Source organism: Punica granatum, chromosome 2 (genome assembly GCF_007655135.1).
Source record: "Punica granatum isolate Tunisia-2019 chromosome 2, ASM765513v2, whole genome shotgun sequence".
NCBI classification, from domain to species: domain Eukaryota; kingdom Viridiplantae; phylum Streptophyta; class Magnoliopsida; order Myrtales; family Lythraceae; genus Punica; species Punica granatum.
Window position 1 is genome coordinate 5,293,896 of NC_045128.1, and position 19,219 is coordinate 5,313,114.

The window sequence follows — 19,219 nt, forward strand, 5'->3', positions numbered from 1 at the left end:
AATTAAATTTACGTCTTACAAAAATCAATTAATTCTGAATCCAAACGGGGCATATAGTTTGTTTCTCCGGTTGAGGTCTCGACTCTCAGATCCATATCTTATTGGGAGGTAGTGAGAAATAATCTCTATGAATGCGTTAGATTTAATATAGATGACCTGATTGGACCGTTCGTATAAGATAAGAGGATTATTTTATCATTGGCTTGCTCCTATAACTTCGTACAGGGTAATACCTGCAGTACTGCTTTCTCGTTCCAAATCCTGGATCCGTCCCGTTCAGTTAAACAATTAAAATTTAAAAAGAAAATGTTCACGAATCATCGGACCAAGACCAATGCGCCTCTGGCTGCACTGGGCTGACATGCTCCCGGAGCATGGTCTAACCAGAGTCAACGCACCCGACAAACTACCTCTCCTTCTTCCTGATCTATTCCCTTCATAAACTTTCCCTCTCCAAAGCTATGCATATTTCCGTCTCAACCCCACCGAAAGAAGGAAGAAGGAAAAAAAAAAATGCAGCTCTGCGAGAGCCTAACCCGTTCCCCGAATATGCTCCCTCGAAAGCGCATCGTCTCTCACCCCCAGCCTCGACTCCTTGCTCCGCGAGGCTTCCTCCGCCACATCCACCAGTCAGCTTGCTCCCTCAGGCCGAACCTCCTGAAGGGTCATCGGATCGCCGCCTGCATTGGCCTCAGCAGGGATGCAGCTCCTGTTCTTGAGCTCGAGGTTGAGGACGAGACCATCGTGGTGGTTGCAGAGGAGGAGTTAAGGGAGCAGCTGTCCAAGCAGGGCCTGTGGAATCAGATGAAGAAGGTTGCCAAGTTTGCAGGGCCTGCCACAGGGCTGTGGGTCTGCGGGCCGCTCATGAGCCTCATCGACACAGCAGTCATTGGCCGGGGAAGCTCCCTGGAGCTCGCTGCTCTCGGTAATAAATCTCTTTCTTCTTGTAAAAGTGAATGCTCTGTTTGCTTGGTCGCCAAGGAATTAGTGTTGCATAGAGAGCTACATTTATATTTGTAACATTTTCAATTTTATAAATTTTATTTTCACCAAAAAAGTACTCGGTAATTGAAGCATTTGAAATTTTGCTAAGACGTACTGTGATCACATTCTGCTGGCTAGGTCCGGGAACGGTTATCTGCGACTACATGGGCTACTGGTTTATGTTCCTTTCAATTGCAACTTCCAATATGGTCGCCACTTCCCTTGCCGGACAGGTTATTCTCCTCAACAACAGTAATATGGTCATGCTATTATGATACATCAGGAATGGAAATGAATTGGAGTGCTATGGAAGTTAGTCACACTCCCTGCCACAACATTTCAATTGATTTACTTGGATCATATCATATGCCAACTGATAGAAATGCCCGTGCCACGTCACTATAACGGACTGTATTGATGCAGGACAAGAATAAGGTGCAGTATCAAATTTCAGTGTTACTGTTCATCGGGTTAGCTTGTGGTTTCTTGATGCTTTTCTTCACCAAATTCTTTGGTTCATGGGCACTAACAGGTAGCGGAGATTCTTCTTTCCTTATCATATCCTCCTCAGTTACTGTTCTTGTGATGCATATTATTGTAATCTTTCTTGGTGGATAAAATGCGAAAAAAAAAAGGGAGTAAGCACTTGTCTATGATATGATACTTATGATTTCTTGTTGTCATGAGTTTTTTCAGCTTTTGTCGGTCCAAAAAATCTGCATATCGTCCCTGCAGCAAACACATACATTCAGGTTTGTACTCTACCTTTCGTCTTTCTTCTCATCAGATGAAGATTGGTCCTGGTCTTTTTGGTTAAGAAGAACTAATTGTACAAAAAAGAAAAGTTGAGATGATCTTATTATTCTCAATATGAATCAAATGCTTCTGATTGGTAGATTCGAGGCTTAGCATGGCCCGCTGTCATGCTTGGATGTATTGCTCAAAGTGCGAGGTACTATTTTTCTTGTACTTTCATAAATCCACTAAACGGATTAATCAATATAAATGCATTGAGTCTGGTTTGTTCAGTCTCGGCATGAAAGATTCATGGGGCCCTTTGAAGGCACTTGCTGTTGCCACTGCTGTAAACGGCATCGGAGACGTAGTCCTCTGCAGTGTACTACATTTTGGCATAGCTGGTGCAGCATGGGCGACAACGGTCTCACAGGTACCATGGAATAACCAAGTCATCTACTATTATTGATCGTCCCAAAATTGAGCACTAGTGATAATGCAGTTTTGCTTAACAGCTCGTGTTCTAGGTTGTTGCAGCTTACATGATGATTGCGTCTCTGAAGGATAAAGGATATAATGCATTTGCTCTCTCTGTACCATCGACCAGTGAACTATTTTTGATACTCGGGATTGCTGCTCCTTTCTTCATAACAAAGACATCGAGGGTGCGTTTGATTCAATACCAGAATTCCTTTAAATTTCCTAGCTCAAGTTCAACTTGGAAGGATTTAACAAATCAATTAATTCCCTTTGTATTAATACTCTTTGAGAAGCTCTATGTAAGCCAAAGATCCCAACAGGTGTCATCTTTCAGCTACTGAATGCCAGTAGCATAGTTGGTTTCATTTGATCAACGACACAATCGATTTTTCAGGTGGCCTTTTATGCACTTCTCATATACTTTGCCACGTCTATGGGCACAGTCAGTGCAGCTGCTCACCAGGTACTTATTTGATAGCCCACAGCATACAATATTCCAACATCCTTTCTTTGGCTTGTCATGATTTTCATAATTCTTCTTTATGAATCCAACATGTGGCATAATCTACTAGGTCATGATTCAAACCTACGGCATGGGTACAGTGTGGGGTGAGCCTCTATCTCAGACTGCACAATCTTTTATGCCTGAGTTAATTTACGGGGTAAACCGGAGTCCAGTGAAGGTACGTAAATTTGGTTAAAATATATGACTCCGGTACCTAAAAGATCGTCAGTAGAAGTTGGTTCAAAATTTACATATGCGTCGCAGATCTGATGAAAACCATCACAACATTTTAGTTTATCTCAGTATCTCAGTACTTTTGATGAGCCTCTTTTCGTTCTCGTAACTGCTGTGAATGTTTCTATTCTGTGACAAACAGGCTCGGGCATTGTTGAAGTCTTTGTTCATCGTCGGACTTATACTTGGACTCATGATAGCAAGCATCGGAGCAGTTTTTCCATGGTGGTTCCCCAACATCTTCACGAGTGATCCCGCAGTCACTCAAGAGGTAATATTGTTCATTTCGGTGTTCCGATCATATGCTGCGTGATTCGTTAAACAGCATACTGTTCTCCCTGCCAAAACCGTTTCTTTATTGAAGTTATCTGAATGCTGTCGATATTTCCTTCTCATTGTCATGCAGATGCATAAGGTTCTGATCCCGTTCTTCATCGCATTATCTGTGACACCCCCAACACAGAGCCTAGAGGGAACACTGCTGGTATATTCTAGTTTATGTCATTTTCTAGGTGCCAATGACAATTTCCCCCCACAATTTTCCCTTGAGAAACTTCTGAATGTTAATTTATAACATACCACCAAAACATCCTTGATTACATCAACGTGATGTCTTCCTTCCTTTTGAACTACACCAAGATAAGTCCTAGAGTAAAGACTAAGATTTCGAGTCATCCTTTTGTTTGATGCAGGCAGGAAGAGATCTCAAGTTTATCTGTGCTTCAATGAGTGGATGCTTCACTTTGGGTGCTCTTCTACTACTGGTACAAGTAGCTGCGCGGACTCTTGTTCCAGAAAACTCAGTTTGAATACTACTACTACTGATCATCTTTACGATTCGGTTCTAATCCCTCTCCTTTCACCGTCAGTTTGTGAGCAGTAAAGGGCTCGGCCTGACCGGCTGTTGGTTTGCTCTCTCTGCATTTCAATGGGTAAGGATTGTCATTTGCCTTTCCTTGTTTCAGAATTGCAGACAATGTACCAAAATGGCCAGCTAGACTGCTCCTATAAAGCTCTTCTATTGCATTTGTCCTCACTGTTTCTTTTGTACTGTCACTGAGTGTGCAACAAAAACTAATGCCAGGCCCGATTTTGGCTTGCTCTCCGGCGCCTGGCTTCTCCCAATAGCATCCTATACGCAGAGGATCTGCGCAGCTACAAAGTCAAGTAGCTCAAAACCGCTTTTAGTTCCTGATTGCAGCATCGATGCTTGGGCGGGACTTTGCAGCGTCAAACTTTTGTGGGCAATTAAGCGAGGTCTCTCATGCTCTTGAGGGAAAATGTGGCGGATGGATTCATGCTCTTGGATTCTTTCCATCCGATATTAATGAATCCTCAAGATCTGATTATATTCCTAGCAAAGGAACTTTCCTAGTTGAATTAAGATGGATCACTGATGGTCGTTGATGTAATATTGTAATGTTATCCTTCAAAGTGTGGCTTCTGCGGATCAAGACAATCAAACACTCTTCGAGAGACACCATGTCATCATTGCTGCAGGGCCAAGGATGGGCGCTCTACTTGATTTTAGTATACGAATCAGCGGAGGAATTCATAATCAGAAGAGATTCATCAAGTCAGATGTCGGTGTCTTCTACTCCGTCCTTACATAATTCGTTAATTTTAACAGCAGTTCGTAGTGGTAGTGTTTCACCACTCGAATCGAAACGAACAATATACAAACCGTTGCGGTTGAGATGTAACCTTACAAGTTCATTTGACTGAACAGAGACATGCCAAAAACGTTCTGAAATGTTCGGAGGAAAGCAACTCTGTCCTTGCCCACTGCCACCACTTGCTAAAAAACAAATGAAAAAGCAAGCAAAAAAAAAAAGAAAAAGAAAAAATGACGGGAGAAAAAGAGAGGCAGAAAAAACCAAACCATGTCGGCTGCACGCTGAATCCAAGTGTCCGTTCCTCATTTCCCCATCAACCGTGGCCGTTAATAACCAATTTCATCAGTTACCGACCCCAGAAAAGGGTTTCAGTTTTGGCCCCTGAAGTTTGTCCTCTATCTCAATTATACCCTACATGGACATTATAAGGAAATTTACCGACGTGTCATAAGCTCGGGATCTGTCTTATCAGGACCTATTATAGATACTAGGCGGTTAAATCCTTGAGACAAAATCAAAAGAGAAAATAGGATAATAGCGCGTACCTTCGTCTGGTAGGACTTGATGAGACTATTCAAACTCCGTTTGGATTCAAAATTAAAATTTCAACACACTACACAACAAAAATACACATTTTTCAAATCAAAAATTTTAACTTTAACTTTAACTCAATACACTACGCAACAAAAATATACATTTCCCAAGTCAAATTTATTACCTCATCTCATTTGTCTTTTTCCACAATCAAAATCATAATTACTTTAATTCTGAAATCAAACGCACTATTAATATCTATTTATTAGTAATGAGGATTTCTATGTAATTATATTAGACTCTTGAGACTCATTTATAATCCAAAAAAAAATTGAGACAAATGCATGAATGATTAGAATGAATCGACTCATTTGTGCCTTGTTGTACAAAAATTAAGAGCCGTGGTTTACCTCAAATGTCGTGATCCTTCCCTGCAGGCTACGCTGTATCACTGGTTAAAATTGTCCCGATCCCTGGTTGTTGCGATTCGGTGACTGTTCCGATTGACTTCATTCGACTTGTAGTGCAAAGGATCGGGACGACCCGACAATATGGGGTGAATTGATACGCGGAATTAACTCCAAGGGCCAAATCCTTATTATCCACAAAACCGGGAAGTTCACTGACAGAGAAGCTTTTGCATTTGTGTGGTCAGCGCTGTTGGCCTCTTCTCTCTCTCTCTCTCTCTCTCTCTCTCTCTCAATTTCAAATGGAAGAGTCAGAGCTCAAGTAAAGCTTGTAAACCCCTAAAGCTTCCACCTTTCTTTCTTCCTTCGACAGTCCAATCCTTTTCATCGTCTCTCCACTTCTCTTGACAATGCTGCTCTGCAGAACCCTGGCTCATTCCCCCAGCATCCCTCTTCTCCGGAGGAGCCGCCCCTCTCGGCCCCTATCTCCTCCCCTCCCCTGCCCACCTAACTTTTTCTTCAAACCTCAATCTGCCGCCGCCTCCCTGCTGCTAAAGCCTAGATCTTTTCCGGGCATTCGATGCATCAGCAGCCACGGCCACGGCACCATCGAGCAGGGCGAACCCGAAACGGGAGCATTCGAGGCCGGCGGCGATGATTTTGGGTCGTTGGAGGAGGAGAGGCCGGTGGTGGCGGCGGAGGCGGGAGAGAAGCTGGCGGAGCAGGGGTTGTGGAAGCAGATGACCGAGATTGTCAAGTTTGCAGGGCCTGCCACCGGTCTTTGGATTTGTGGGCCTCTGATGAGCCTCATCGACACAGCCGTCGTTGGCCAGGGAAGCTCCACTGAGCTCGCCGCCCTTGGTAATTCCTCTGCCTGTTTTCCAGAAAACTTCTTTCTTCCAAGAACATGGGAAAGATTCAAAAATGAGAACTTGAACGTAATGTTTGATGCCCATATTAAGTTGTTTCGGTTTTGAACCCGAATGACTGGTTGTTCTGTGATCACTTGCGTTGTGGTATAATTGCATTTATTTGTTTCTAATTGGCAGGTCCGGCAACGGTCCTCTCGGATTCAATAAGCTATATCTTTATGTTCCTCTCAATTGCTACTTCCAATATGGTTGCGACTTCCTTGGCACGGCAGGTTATAATCTTAAATTGAACCTGGGTGTCATTGCTTGCCTTAGTGGCTGATGCTGCTGTAAAGCATCATCTAGCATGCGTCTCTGCAGCATCTCCTTTATGGATTATTGTTGTGCAGGACAAGAATGAAGTGCAGCATCAAATATCAATCTTGCTCTTTGTCGGGTTGACTTGTGGCTTCTTCATGCTTCTTTTCACCAAATTCTTCGGTTCATGGGCATTAACGGGTACTGAAGATTGCTCTCATCTGCTTTCTTTTTCTCCTTCTTCTCTTCTCTTTTTACTGTGCTGTCGCCGTTATCCTTGTGTCTGAATATCCATTCGGAGCAGAGACAGTTCTGCTTCTTTAAATAAAAGAGTGGGAAATTTTGGTCATTGTGGTGATGAATTCTCATTCTTGCTCTTTTCAGGTTTTACTGGATCAAAAAATGTACATCTTGTGCCTGCAGCAAATACCTATGTTCAGGTTCACTTCCCTGTTCACTTGTACGCCTTTCTTCTTATCACAGAATTCGTGAATGATTTGTTCAACTGCTTCTTTGGGTGGATACAATTCTCCTTCATAACTTACAGCAGTTTATGGTGTAAACTCGACTTTTGTTTATGTAGTTTTTCCTTCTGTAGATTCGAGGCCTAGCATGGCCTTTTGTCCTCATTGGATGGGTAGCTCAAAGTGCTAGGTGAAGAACTTCTCTCTCTCTCTCTCTCTCTCTCTCTCTCTCTCTCGCTTTCTCTGTGAAAGCTGTGCATGTTGAAACTCCTGTTTGTAACTTCAGTCTAGGCATGAAAGACTCATGGGGACCTCTTAAAGCTCTTGCTGTTGCCAGTGCTGTAAATGGCATTGGTGACATAATCCTCTGCATCTTCATGGACTATGGCATTGCTGGAGCAGCTTGGGCTACGATGGTCTCACAAGTACGATCAGATACTGCTTATCAAGCTTCCTGATGGCATTTTCTTTAACTACAGTATCGTATCGATGAAGCTTTCCCTAACCAGCATGTTTTCTAGGTTATTGCAGCTTACATGATGATTACATCACTAAATGAGAAAGGTTACAATGCATATGCAGTCTCTGTTCCATCAATTGACGAACTCATGTCAATCATCGGGATTGCAGCTCCGGCTTTCGTAACTATGATGTCAAAGGTATCATGCTTTTCTGCAGCTATGGATTGATGCTTCAGTTAGTTGTTTCTGCTTTCCTGAGTTGGCATCTTTTACTTCATTTTCAGGTGGCTTTTTTCTCGCTTCTTACATATGTTGCCACATCGACAGGCACCATTACTGTGGCTGCTCACCAGGTACTTTGCCCTCACATAACATACATCTATCCTGATTTGTTCTTATCAGTTTTGAAGCATTCCTTTTGACTACCAAATACTGTAAGTTTCTAGGTCGTAGTTCAGCTGTTTTTCATGGGTACGGTGTGGGGTGAGCCTCTATGTCAGACTGCCCAGTCGTTTATGCCTGAGTTGATATATGGAGCGAAACGAAGCTTGGAAAAGGTATTGTATTGCTCAGACTGGTGTCTTTTGTTTCGTCTTTTTATGTTTTCTCTTCCTGATGGTTTTTAACATTTCTGATGTTGAGACAGGCTGGAACGCTCCTTAAGTCTCTCTTGATAATCGGAGTTATACTTGGAGTAATTTTAGGGAGCATTGGAACCGTCGTTCTTCAATTCTTCCCTAGTACCTTTACATCTGATCACAGTGTCATTCGAGAGGTCAGTTATATTTTCATATTGTCGGGAACTAATACATATAATCATCTATCAACCTATTCTTAATGCAATTCCAATTCCCACTCATAGATAGCCATGATAAATTGTTCCCCTAGATTTGGGTCTTGTTTATATTCCAGATCATATGTTATAGTATGCAGTAGGTGTTATATTTCATTTGCTTTTGCTCATTGGTTGAGCAGGTGCATAAGGTTCTGATTCCATACTTCATTGCATTATCCGTGACACCTCCCACGCTTAGCCTCGAGGGTACATTGCTGGTAGGTTTTGGTTTTACATTTTGATCTGCTTTATAATCCCTTTTTCCGCAAGAACATCGTGCTATAATAAACAAATCGTAATTTCTGCCTCCTAAGTTTTCTATCTTACATGTGCAGGCTGGACGTGATCTCAAGTTTATTAGTGCATCGATGAGCGGATGCTTTGTCTTGGGTTCCATTCTACTACTGGTTAGGATTCTCTTCTTTTAAATTCTATAATAAATCTTCCTTCGATCATCTCAGTGAGTTTGCTAAGCTTCCCATTGTCGCTATCAGCTTGTCAGCAGAAAAGGGTTCGGTTTAGTGGGCTGTTGGTATGCCCTCTCGGGATTCCAATGGGTAAGTTTCCCCATTCTGTTCTAATAGTCATTTGCTTTCATTAGAACTTATCATCTGAATCATGCGAGAAAACTCTTCAGGCTCGGTTTCTTCTCGCCCTTCAGCGCCTCATTTCCCCTAACAGCATCTTGAACTCGGAGGACCTAAGTCGGTACAAACTCGAGAAGCTTAAGACTGCCTAGCTCCACATTATACCCTTGCTGATGCTTCCTAACAGAGCAGTAGCTACAGCTCTTGTTGTGAAATTACACCGAGCAAGCAACACCTGCTCCTGCTCGTGCCCTCATACTGGGAATCGATGCTACATACAGGTGGTGTAAATTCGCAATAGGGTTTTGCCTTTGATTCTTTCTGCTCAGATGGCAGAATAAGCTCGTCAGGCTGGGGGCCTCCAGTTTTATTCGCCCCACAGGAGTTGGTGATCGTCAGCAGATTCTTGTTGTAATCGTATTACTCATACCGATAGCGTAGATTCTTGATCTGTTGTTGTAATTGTAAGTTACTCTGAAAATGTGGCCTCGACAACAAGATTGTGGCGATGATCAATCAATCTGAATGTACAAAACAAGCTTTCAGTTCTCATTCTATTTGATTCATGAAATGAGGAAAACTCGCAGCAGATTTTAAGTCGAAAAAAAACGATGGCGGTTCTTTTGGTCAAAGGGCATTGGTAGTTGTTTTCATTGTGGACTAACTCACATCTTGATGTTGCCTGCAGAGGTATCAGCGTAACATTGGATCAGAAATGTTTTTTTGATAAGATAGCTAATAAGGTTTCGGGTTTTCGGATGTAACGTTAGGATTTACTTGAGAGACATGGAACCATGGAAGTGGTCGCTGTGGTACGTGGGAATATGCCAAAACGTTGAAGAAATGTGCACGAAACGATTCTCTCCTTGCTTACTCCTTTCTACTTCTTCCTCCCAAGAAGAAACAATTGAGACCAAACAAGCCAAAGACAACCAAAAATAAATAAATAAATAAATAAAAATAATAAAAAAGCATTAGAGCAAACAAAGAAGAGGACATGGACAGGAACCAAAGGCTGCAATAAATCCAAGTCTCTCGTTTTCCCTTTCCAATTTTAGACATTATGTAATTCATTTCATAACAATTATAGTCATTTCAATTCAATATTCATCAATTCAGCCAAAAAAAAATCAATTTTCATCATCACTACTTTATTTGCAAGAGGGTTTAACCTCATTTTGCCCCTTGGACTTCCCTTTCAGTCTCAATTCTCCCCGTATAGTCTTATAAGGTTACTGTTAAGGAGCTCGGAACAGGAAATTTGCTGAACTCTATGCCGTGTTGCGCGAGGTTCGCCGTATCGCACGAGGTTCGGCCCTGCAGACTTATACACCTACCGATCACCAAATGTCTTGAGGGAATCATTATTCACTGTAAAATGGATCACAAGAATTATGAACTAGAACCATATAGAATATTCCTCTAAACGAAGCAGTTGCATCTTTCTTGAGATACTAGTTATGTTCTATCGTTTGTGAAAATTGGCCATATTGGACGTGCGGGGCTCGCTGGAATGCAGTCTCGGACTCGCCGAAACATTCCTGGTGTGTTTGATTTTAGAGTTAAATAGAGTTAAACTTTGATTTTAATTTAATTGTAATGATTGCGTTGTTCAATTGTGAAAAAAGTGAGAAAAAATAATAAATAGTTGAAAAAAAGTAATGATTGTATTATTGAATTGTAGAAAAGATAATGGATAGTTGAGAGAATTTACTATTAAAAACTGAATTGAATGATTAAAAAAATTAAAGAAAAAGAAAAAAATAATAATTGTGTTATTGATTTTTATTATTTAATGAGTAGAGTTAAAATTTTAAAAATATAATTGCGAAACTAAATGGGGTAAATTGATAGGGGGGAATAACTAGAGGGGCCAAATTCAAATTGTCTAGAAAATGATATAAGGCCAGTCCCCCGTAGGGAGAGAAGCCCTCTCCCTGTCTCTCAACATCTCCGTCTGTCTGATTCAAGCTTGAACAGTCAGATTCGGGAGCTCATTCATATTACATTACCCACTCGATGGAAGATGTTTCGGTTAAGCCATTTGAGCTTTAGTGCAAATTTTGCCGTTTTTTATCATGTCGTGTTTACTTTCATATCATACTCCGATTCATAAACTCTTTCGATAACATAGTCGACAGTACGAATATGCAATTCGACTGTTACGAATAATTAATGAATCGGAGCACGATACAAATAAAATAAAACTGAGTACGAAATAGCCAAAAAATACCTACCTCCTCCTTCTTCCCTCCAAAGCTTCAAAGCTCCCACCTTTCTCCTTCTTCAACACCCGACCCTCTTGAAAATGCTGCTCTGCAAAGCCCTAGTTCAGTCCCCGGGCACCCCACTTCTCCGGAGCCGCCCTTCTCGACTGCCGCCTCCTCTGTTCCTGAGCCCACCTCGCTTCTTCTTCAAACCTCACACTGCCCGTGCCCCTCTCCCGTTAAGGGCCGAACCTTTGCATCTTACTCGCTGCATCAGCAGCCAGGGCCATGGGGTTGTCGAGCAGGAAGAACCCGGAACCGAAACAGTCGGCGGTGGGGGTGATGATTTTGGGTCGTCTGAGGAGAAGGAGGAGGAGGAGGAGGAGAGGGGGGCGGAGACGGGAGAGGAGCTGGCGGAGCAGGGGTTGTTGAAGCAGATGAAGGAGATTGTCAAGTTCGCCGGGCCCGCTACGGGGCTGTGGCTTTGTGGGCCGCTGATGAGTCTCATTGACACCGCCGTCATTGGACAGGGAAGCTCCCTTGAGCTCGCGGCTCTTGGTAATCTCTCGATGGTTTCTCTTGTTAATGATTCCTCTCTCGGTCAGAGATTCTGGTCTATTGTTGTGTTCTTTTCAATCTCCATATTGGCCGAGGTTATGTATCCCATCTCGATGGAGGAAGAGGAGCTTCTCTGATCTTCTCCTGTTTTCCCGAAAATTGGGAAAGCCGAAAGCTTTTCGCACAATGTCTTGAAATGAAAACCGAAAGTTATTACTTGAAGCACTGATAGTTTATAGCACACATGAAACTCCAGTATGGTTCTGTTGGTGGTCAGTTTTTCTACTTTCTTGATTGATTTCATTTTCAGCGTGAAGCACCCGTTGCCCTGTGCAAACAATGTTATCTGATCTCTTCTTTCTTGTTTCTCAGGTCCAGCGACGGTTCTCTGTGATTATATGAGCTATATTTTTATGTTCCTCTCAGTTGCTACTTCCAATATGGTTGCAACCTCATTGGCACAACAGGTACTAAAACATTAACAATAAAGGGCTTTGCTGCTTTGCTAATACAGAAGATGCAGTTGGCATAATTTAGCACTTTATACAAAAACTTTCGCTTCTATATGCAGTAGTTCATTTTTTTTTTTCGCTCCAATTTCGTATCTGTTGCTTGGATATAAATGTTGAAACATGTGGACACAAACTTTTGGACACCTGAAGAAGCCTTGACGGGATCTGCTGGTTTTTCACATGGCAGCTTTCTTGCATTTAGCATTTCAGTTTAGGCTTTCCTCCAGTCTTTGCTGCATCATATTTACTGATACTCTTTTGCAGGACAAAGACGAGGTGCAGCATCAAATATCAGTCTTACTCTTTGTTGGGTTGAATTGTGGCTTGTTGATGCTTCTTTTCACAAAATTCTTTGGCTCATGGGCATTAACTGGTAATGAAGAATGCTTCCTTAACTGTTTTCTTTTCCCCCTTCTGTTGGCATTACTCTTCTTTTTTTTTGAAGGTTTGATTGTTCATTTGGAGCAGAAATATTACTGAAAACATAATAGGGATAATTGTATTGATGAATTCACATTCTTGCTCTTTGCAGCTTTTTCTGGCCCAAAAAATGTACATATTGTGCCTGCTGCAAATACGTACATTCAGGTTCACTTTCCTTGTCCATTGTCTACCATTTTCTCATAAGACAATACTGTGGGTAATTATATAGCAGCTGCGTCGAATGCTTTTGGCAGAGTGATACAATTATCTTGATTATTTGTTAATTTTTTAGTTGTTTTTCTTATTTAGTCTTATTCTTCTTCATTGTTATTCTTGATTGTTCTTACATGTTTACGGGTAAAGTTGCATTGTTTTTCTACCCAGATACAATTTACATTGAGATTTTTTGTTTTTCTTCTGTAGATTCGAGGCATAGCATGGCCTTTTGTCCTCATTGGATGGGTAGCTCAAAGTGCGAGGTGGAAAACTCTCTTCCTCTCGCTATCTAGCTACTTCTGTGTCCATGCTTTCTTGCATGTGTTCAGGTGTGTTTGCTTAAACTTTGTTGTTCTTTCAGTCTCGGCATGAAAGACTCATGGGGACCTTTGAAGGCGCTTGCAGCTGCCAGTGCTGTGAATGGCATCGGTGACATCATCCTCTGCACCTTCCTAGGTTATGGCATTGCAGGCGCAGCATGGGCCACAATGGTCTCACAAGTATGATCGACTATTAAACATCAAGCTTTCCACTCCCATTCTCTTTAAATGTACCATTGCATTGATGAAGCTTCCACTGACCAACACCTTTTCTAGGTTATTGCAGCTTACATGATGATTGCAGCTCTTAACGAGAAAGGGTACAATGCTTTTGCATTATCTGTTCCATCAGCTGGTGAACTCGTCTCCATTATCGGGCTTGCAGCTCCTGTCTTCATCACTATGACGTCAAAGGTTTCATCTCTTGCAGCTCTTGAAAGATTATGCTGTGTGTAATTATCCCTAGCAGGTTTACATGGAAACTCATATTTTGTTTTCAGGTGGCCTTCTACTCACTCCTTATATATTTTGCCACATCTATGGGCACGATTACTGTGGCCGCTCACCAGGTACTTCGTTGTTCTACCTCTTGCATATTTGGCTTTGTCAGTAATATTTCTGGACCACTTCTGATTATTTTCGAATTTCATATTTTCTAGGTCATGCTTCAAACGTTTAGCATGTGTACAGTGTGGGGTGAGCCTCTGTCTCAAACTGCTCAATCTTTTATGCCTGAGTTGATATATGGACAGAAGCGAAGCTTAGAAAAGGTAGATGATGTTTCTCTTCATGTCTAACGATGCCTCATGCACCCAAGTTATTAAATTTGAACTTTACATGTTTTGAGAAATTTCCCCAATATTCTGGTTTTGCCTGAGATACTTGGGTCCGTGTATCAAGAACTCATATTTTTAAAGGCATACGCGTACCCGGAATCTGAACCAAGCCAATCGGAATATACCCCCAGTTTCTTTGGTCATTTTGAAGTTTCAGTTCTGTTGGCTTTCCTGAATCCAAGATGGGGTTAACTACATAAATCATTGTTTGGATCCAATCTTCTTTCGTTTTACTCAACTTTTTGCCTAGTGTGGTTCTGTACGCTTTATGTTTCATATATAGTACCTCTTCTGGATGTGTGTGTTTTGATAATTGGTTTTCTAAATGTTTCTGTTGGTGGGACAGGCTAAAACGCTGTTAAAGTCTCTGGTGATCATTGGAGCTATACTTGGAGTAACCTTGGGAAGTGTTGGAACCTTCATTCCTTGGTGCTTCCCCCGTATCTTTACATCTGATCACGATGTCATTCGAGAGGTCAGTTCCTCTAAATTGTTGAAAATGAGTACATATAAATCTTTAACGATATTCTTATGGTAATTCCAACTGATTATTCGTAATGGACATAGATTTGGACAAGGTTAGGTATTTGCAGAATCTTTGCTGCTCTATATTTGTGATTTCAAAATGCTTATAGCTGATAAAGGGTTTAAGACAACCCGTAAAGCAGCATAATAAACTAGTGTCCAATTGAAAACGTTTCCATTATGAGAATAATATTGTCTCTTTACAGAATATTATCTGATCCAACCGATAGTTCTTATACTTCTTGTTATATTCTTTATCTTGTTTGGGCAGATGCATACGGTTCTAATTCCATATTTCATGGCGTTATCTGTGACGCCGCCCACACATAGCCTCGAGGGTACATTGCTGGTAGGTTCTTGCTTTAGTAACACAATGCTATTATCTGATTTCATGATCCTCAGTCCTATCTTTTATATAAATATATTTCTTGACTGCTCTTTTGGATTAACAGAAGTTGTGCATGGTATATATGAAAATTAAGTTAAACTCGTGTCCTTAATAGTGATCTTAACTAGCATATGTACTGCAAATGATATGCGTCTCCGGGTTTAGTTTTATTCTCTCTCTTTCGACAGAATTCAACTGGTTGAAGAAACATCTCTTCCAATGTGCCTCCTGATTACCTATTTATCTGTGTAGGCTGGACGAGATCTCAAGTTCATCAGTGCATCGATGAGCGGATGCCTTGCTTGGGGTGCTCTTCTACTAATGGTTAGCTTTCTTTTGTCAAACTTAATTGATAAAACATACTCCAATCGTCTCACGAGCTTACCTGCCCTTCCTCTCCTACCACCAGCTTGTGAGCAGTAAAGGTTTCGGTTTAATGGGTTGCTGGTTCGCCCTCTCGGGATTCCAATGGGTGAGTTTCCCCACTACCTTCTCAAATGCAATCTTTTTTTCTTTTTCACGACTCGTTGCCTTCATCTGATTTGCTGCTGACTCATACAGGCTCGGTTTTTCATTGCCCTTCGGCGCCTCATTTCCCCCAACAGTTTCTTGAACTCAGACTGTAAACTCGAGAAGCTTAGAGCCGCTTAGCTCATTACAATCATAGTGCAGATGGTAGTGCCAGGATATTAGCTTAGCTTAGCTCCCTTTTTGCAAGCAAGCAAGCGATCTCTCTTGCTCTTGGATACTCCATTAATAGATTGGTGCTGGAAATGGAGATAGCCAGATAGGGTTCTTTCATCGATTCTTTCCTGCCTAAACGTGGCAAATTAAACTCATGAAGCAGGGCATCTGTCGATTCACGCCGCTGCAGTTTACAGATTGTTGGGAGCTACACTTAGAATTGTAAGTATAATTATTGCCCATGATGTTACTTAATACAGAGGGTAGACTTCTGTAATTCTAATGGCCCTTTTGTTTTCAGAGTTGGGTTTAAGATTTTAACTTTAACTCAATACACTACACAACAAAACACACTTTTCAAAAGTCAAACTGATGGGTCTCATATATTATTAAACATACAATCCCATTATAATCAATTATTTATACCTTCCATTCATTCCAATATTATCGGTTTTCTCTTGTTTTCGCATTCTATATTGCATTTGCAATACGATTACGTAATGCATCCATTTCCCTGCTTCTCATGTCTGCATCAACCTGATCCCCAGTTAGATGAGGAGGATTTCGGAATTCATCGTAATATTCTCATGCATTTCCATACTCTTCAAATAATCTATCGTGATAATTATTAAGCCGAATGAAATTGTGCAACACGAAGCATGCGAGAGTAATTTATCCTTGGCGAATCAGGCCGTAATTTGACATTGATCGCAGTATTGCAAATCTGTTTTTCAGTATTTCAAAACACCGTTTGATAACATTACGAACGGATGCAATGTTGATTGAATAGCTCTTTCTCCGTCGTTGGTGGGGTGTCGTCATTATAATCACTGCGGTGATACTTTTGACCTTTGTAAGGAGCCAGATAATCGGGAATATTGGAGATCTCGCATTAACTATATAATATTGTTCTGCAAGTACAAATGTAGATCTAAGATATAACAGTAGTGGAAAGTATTTATGAAAATACATACGCGATTGACAAGGGAACATGCGATATGAAAAGGACTTCCTTACTTGGCCAACTAACAGTAAAGCTAAAAGAATATATGCTGATCATTCAAACCATGGTTTTCATAATCGTGATTCGAATCGCAGAATCGTACGATTCTACGATTCAAGGGGGTTCTACGATTCTGATTCAGGCGGGTGAGTCGGAAAAGGCAGAATCGTAGGTGAATCGTGGGCTGAATCGCGGAATCGGGCCGATTCTGCGATTCCGGATTCAACCCAAACTCGGGCGAAGCCCAGCCCTAATTCGGGCCCGAGGATGAAGGCAGGGTCAGAGTCGGGCCCAAGCCCAGCCCATTGGTCCTGAGCCTGACTCCTTTTTTTTTCCCTCCCTTTCTTCTTCTTATCCGGCATTCCCCCTTTCTCCTCGAGTCCCCGACTGCGCCCTAATCGGCTAGTCCTCCGAGTCTCCAACGGTCCCAGGCTCCCAGCTTCCGCGATTTCTTCTTGTTCGGCACTTCTTCTTGAAGTTCTTGTTCTGCCCGTGCCGATTCCTTCTTGTTCCAAGGAGATCCCTTTTGTGTATCCTCTTCCTTCTTTCCCCATTTTGAAAGATTGGAGACAGAGTCTAAGCTTCCTGCAGAGCGGGTGATTGCGTCTAGACTCCAGAGGAAGCCGAGGAGGAGGGAAGCTGATCCCTCTTTTCTTTTCTTTTTTTCAAGGGAAGTCTCTGTAGTAATGGATGATAGAGCTGTAGAAAGAGTTGGCATGGAGAAAAAGGAGTTGCAGGTTGCAGTCACGGGCTTGCAGGCTTTGATTTTTGCAGGGGATGGGCCTGCCTTGGCCAGCTTGTAGATCAGAGGTTGCAGGTGGATGATCAAAGGATTGGTGTAGGACAAACTTGCCTGAAGAAGGAGGGAAAAGAGAAGAAAAAAAGAAAGCGACACATAAGGACAGTCAGTCAACCGAGAAAGGGCGGGCTGTAGAGTCGGTAGAGAAAAGAAAAGAAAGAGAAAGGAAAGAAAAGAATTGGGAAGAAGCAGAGGGCAACAGAAAGCTGAAAACATGAAAAAGAAATGCATGGGTCGTGCATTGCAGAGAAAATGGAAGAAGAAAATAAAAGAAATGAGGATAGTCGTTTGATTCAAATTGTTGCGAATTATTGTGAATCAGTTTGTTGCAAATTATTGTTGACTTGTTGATTTGTGGTCCTTTTTTTAATACAAGGATTATTTTTTTTTGGCTCAAGAAATTATGATACATTTATATAAATTATTTTTTTAATCACAGGTAAAATCTTACGATTTTACGATTCACAGATTCTACGACCTTCGACCGATTCTAGGTAGAATCGCGATTTTGATAACGTTGATTCAAACCATTCCGTTCATCAAGTCATGCTATTGATCAGTATGTGAAACTACATAAAGTACATCTGACATCTGAGAAGCATCAATATCTTAATCTTTTCTAGGCAGCAAACTGGACAACATACGCTAATCTCCCTATGCAACAATCAACATTCACCCAAAAACTCAATTCAATTAAATTCATTGTCTCTCCCACCTGGCTTTTACAGTGGACCCCAACGCATCGGGAGTCAGATAAGGAAGGAGGCGCTCAACAATCAAACTCAGAACCCAAAAGCAGCAACACAGACAGACACGTAGTCATGGAATATTCAAGAACGAAGTGAATATGCAAAGATGGACAACAGGAAGGAGGGCATTCATCTACAGCTTCGAGGTAAAAGTCCGAACAGCCAGTAAATAAGGACAAGGTTCTCGATTTAATAAGCTCCTACGAAAATGACAGAAAGTCAAAAACATGTCCGACCTATTATGAAAAGGACTTCCCCAATTAAGCAGATTGATTCCATCGAGTGATTATACTTTGAATGAACATCACAGGACCAAAGCAAAAACAAGGATTACATTGTAATGCTATTTCTATTAAGCCCTTTACAAACATTTCATCGAACATGTGTGCTGTCTGTGACCAGGGGAAGAAAATACCTTTCACTTCGATATGGAAGTGGCTTCGGACGAAGACACCTCTTATACCGTAACACCCACTGGTAGGGGCCCGGCAAAATTCGATGGTTGTCCACTGATTCCACTAGCGACCAAATTCTGCAGGGGGACTGTGCGGCTTCACGCGTCCGTACAGGACAGGGATCGTGCGGTAGAACCGACAGATTCGCGGATTAAAGCTTAAAGGATGTCGATCACAGTAGGAAGAAAGTGGAGGGGGGCGATGTGTCTCAAGATAAGAAGAACGTTGGGTAGGGGCCTCTCACTGAGGCCGTTAAGTCAAACTAAGAATTGTTCTGCACGGCTTGGGGGGGGAGGGGAGAGAAGGGTTTGTGGGGTCCACACAAACGGGCAAATTTATTTTTATCTTCTTTTACAATCAAAATCACAATCATCAATTTTTAACTTTAATTCCGAAAACAAACGGTTGGTAAATAACCCCTGAAAATGTGGCCTTAAGTCTCAAGTTGTGGGTTGCACTCGTACTTGTTGGATTGGATCAGAAATTTAACAAAATAAATAAATAAATAAATCAAAATAATTTACTTCTTCATG

General features: G+C 41.7%; 3 protein-coding genes and 1 long non-coding RNA gene across 4 annotated transcripts; 3 read left to right on the forward strand and 1 right to left on the reverse strand.

Annotated features, from left to right (window-relative positions):
• The first annotated feature begins 398 nt into the window (after positions 1-398).
• On the forward strand, positions 399-4,543 carry LOC116195179 (protein DETOXIFICATION 46, chloroplastic-like). Its single transcript, XM_031524168.1, has 14 exons — positions 399-925; positions 1,123-1,217; positions 1,408-1,516; positions 1,681-1,736; positions 1,881-1,936; positions 2,014-2,152; positions 2,247-2,384; positions 2,594-2,662; positions 2,772-2,882; positions 3,081-3,209; positions 3,345-3,422; positions 3,631-3,702; positions 3,808-3,870; positions 4,023-4,543. The coding sequence occupies exons 1-14, from the start codon at positions 514-516 to the stop codon at positions 4,107-4,109; spliced, it is 1,614 nt and encodes a 537-aa protein (XP_031380028.1). The 5' UTR covers positions 399-513; the 3' UTR covers positions 4,110-4,543.
• Positions 4,544-5,764: 1,221 nt separating this feature from the next.
• On the forward strand, positions 5,765-9,582 carry LOC116198031 (protein DETOXIFICATION 46, chloroplastic-like). Its single transcript, XM_031528338.1, has 14 exons — positions 5,765-6,356; positions 6,545-6,639; positions 6,757-6,865; positions 7,049-7,104; positions 7,263-7,318; positions 7,415-7,553; positions 7,650-7,787; positions 7,874-7,942; positions 8,036-8,146; positions 8,236-8,364; positions 8,565-8,642; positions 8,760-8,831; positions 8,919-8,981; positions 9,062-9,582. The coding sequence occupies exons 1-14, from the start codon at positions 5,906-5,908 to the stop codon at positions 9,161-9,163; spliced, it is 1,668 nt and encodes a 555-aa protein (XP_031384198.1). The 5' UTR covers positions 5,765-5,905; the 3' UTR covers positions 9,164-9,582.
• Positions 9,583-11,052: 1,470 nt separating this feature from the next.
• On the forward strand, positions 11,053-15,980 carry LOC116198147 (protein DETOXIFICATION 46, chloroplastic-like). Its single transcript, XM_031528499.1, has 14 exons — positions 11,053-11,776; positions 12,149-12,243; positions 12,553-12,661; positions 12,821-12,876; positions 13,135-13,190; positions 13,289-13,427; positions 13,524-13,661; positions 13,748-13,816; positions 13,907-14,017; positions 14,430-14,558; positions 14,880-14,957; positions 15,249-15,320; positions 15,406-15,468; positions 15,558-15,980. Exons 1-14 carry the CDS (start codon positions 11,320-11,322, stop codon positions 15,645-15,647), a joined length of 1,662 nt encoding a protein of 553 aa, XP_031384359.1. The 5' UTR covers positions 11,053-11,319; the 3' UTR covers positions 15,648-15,980.
• A 566-nt stretch (positions 15,981-16,546) lies between these two features.
• On the reverse strand, positions 16,547-18,954 carry LOC116194831. The gene is made up of 2 exons (XR_004154536.1): positions 18,647-18,954; positions 16,547-17,536 (listed from the first exon to the last, which is right to left on the reverse strand). It is a non-coding gene; the product is annotated as an uncharacterized LOC116194831 (long non-coding RNA).
• Between the last annotated feature and the right edge of the window lie 265 nt (positions 18,955-19,219).

Excerpts from the sequence above, each read along its gene's own strand:
- LOC116195179 (XM_031524168.1), top strand. The coding sequence starts at position 514 with ATGCAGCTCTGCGAGAGCCTAACCCGTTCCCCGAATATGCTCCCTCGA. Across the intron at positions 2,385-2,593 it reads TCATAACAAAGACATCGAGG|GTGGCCTTTTATGCACTTCT; the intron begins GTGCGTTTGATT and ends TCGATTTTTCAG. Across the intron at positions 3,871-4,022 it reads CTCTCTCTGCATTTCAATGG|GCCCGATTTTGGCTTGCTCT; the intron begins GTAAGGATTGTC and ends AACTAATGCCAG.
- LOC116198031 (XM_031528338.1), top strand. The coding sequence starts at position 5,906 with ATGCTGCTCTGCAGAACCCTGGCTCATTCCCCCAGCATCCCTCTTCTC. Across the intron at positions 6,866-7,048 it reads CGGTTCATGGGCATTAACGG|GTTTTACTGGATCAAAAAAT; the intron begins GTACTGAAGATT and ends TGCTCTTTTCAG. Across the intron at positions 8,147-8,235 it reads CGAAACGAAGCTTGGAAAAG|GCTGGAACGCTCCTTAAGTC; the intron begins GTATTGTATTGC and ends ATGTTGAGACAG.
- LOC116198147 (XM_031528499.1), top strand. The coding sequence starts at position 11,320 with ATGCTGCTCTGCAAAGCCCTAGTTCAGTCCCCGGGCACCCCACTTCTC. Across the intron at positions 13,662-13,747 it reads TCATCACTATGACGTCAAAG|GTGGCCTTCTACTCACTCCT; the intron begins GTTTCATCTCTT and ends TTTTGTTTTCAG. Across the intron at positions 14,018-14,429 it reads AGAAGCGAAGCTTAGAAAAG|GCTAAAACGCTGTTAAAGTC; the intron begins GTAGATGATGTT and ends TTGGTGGGACAG.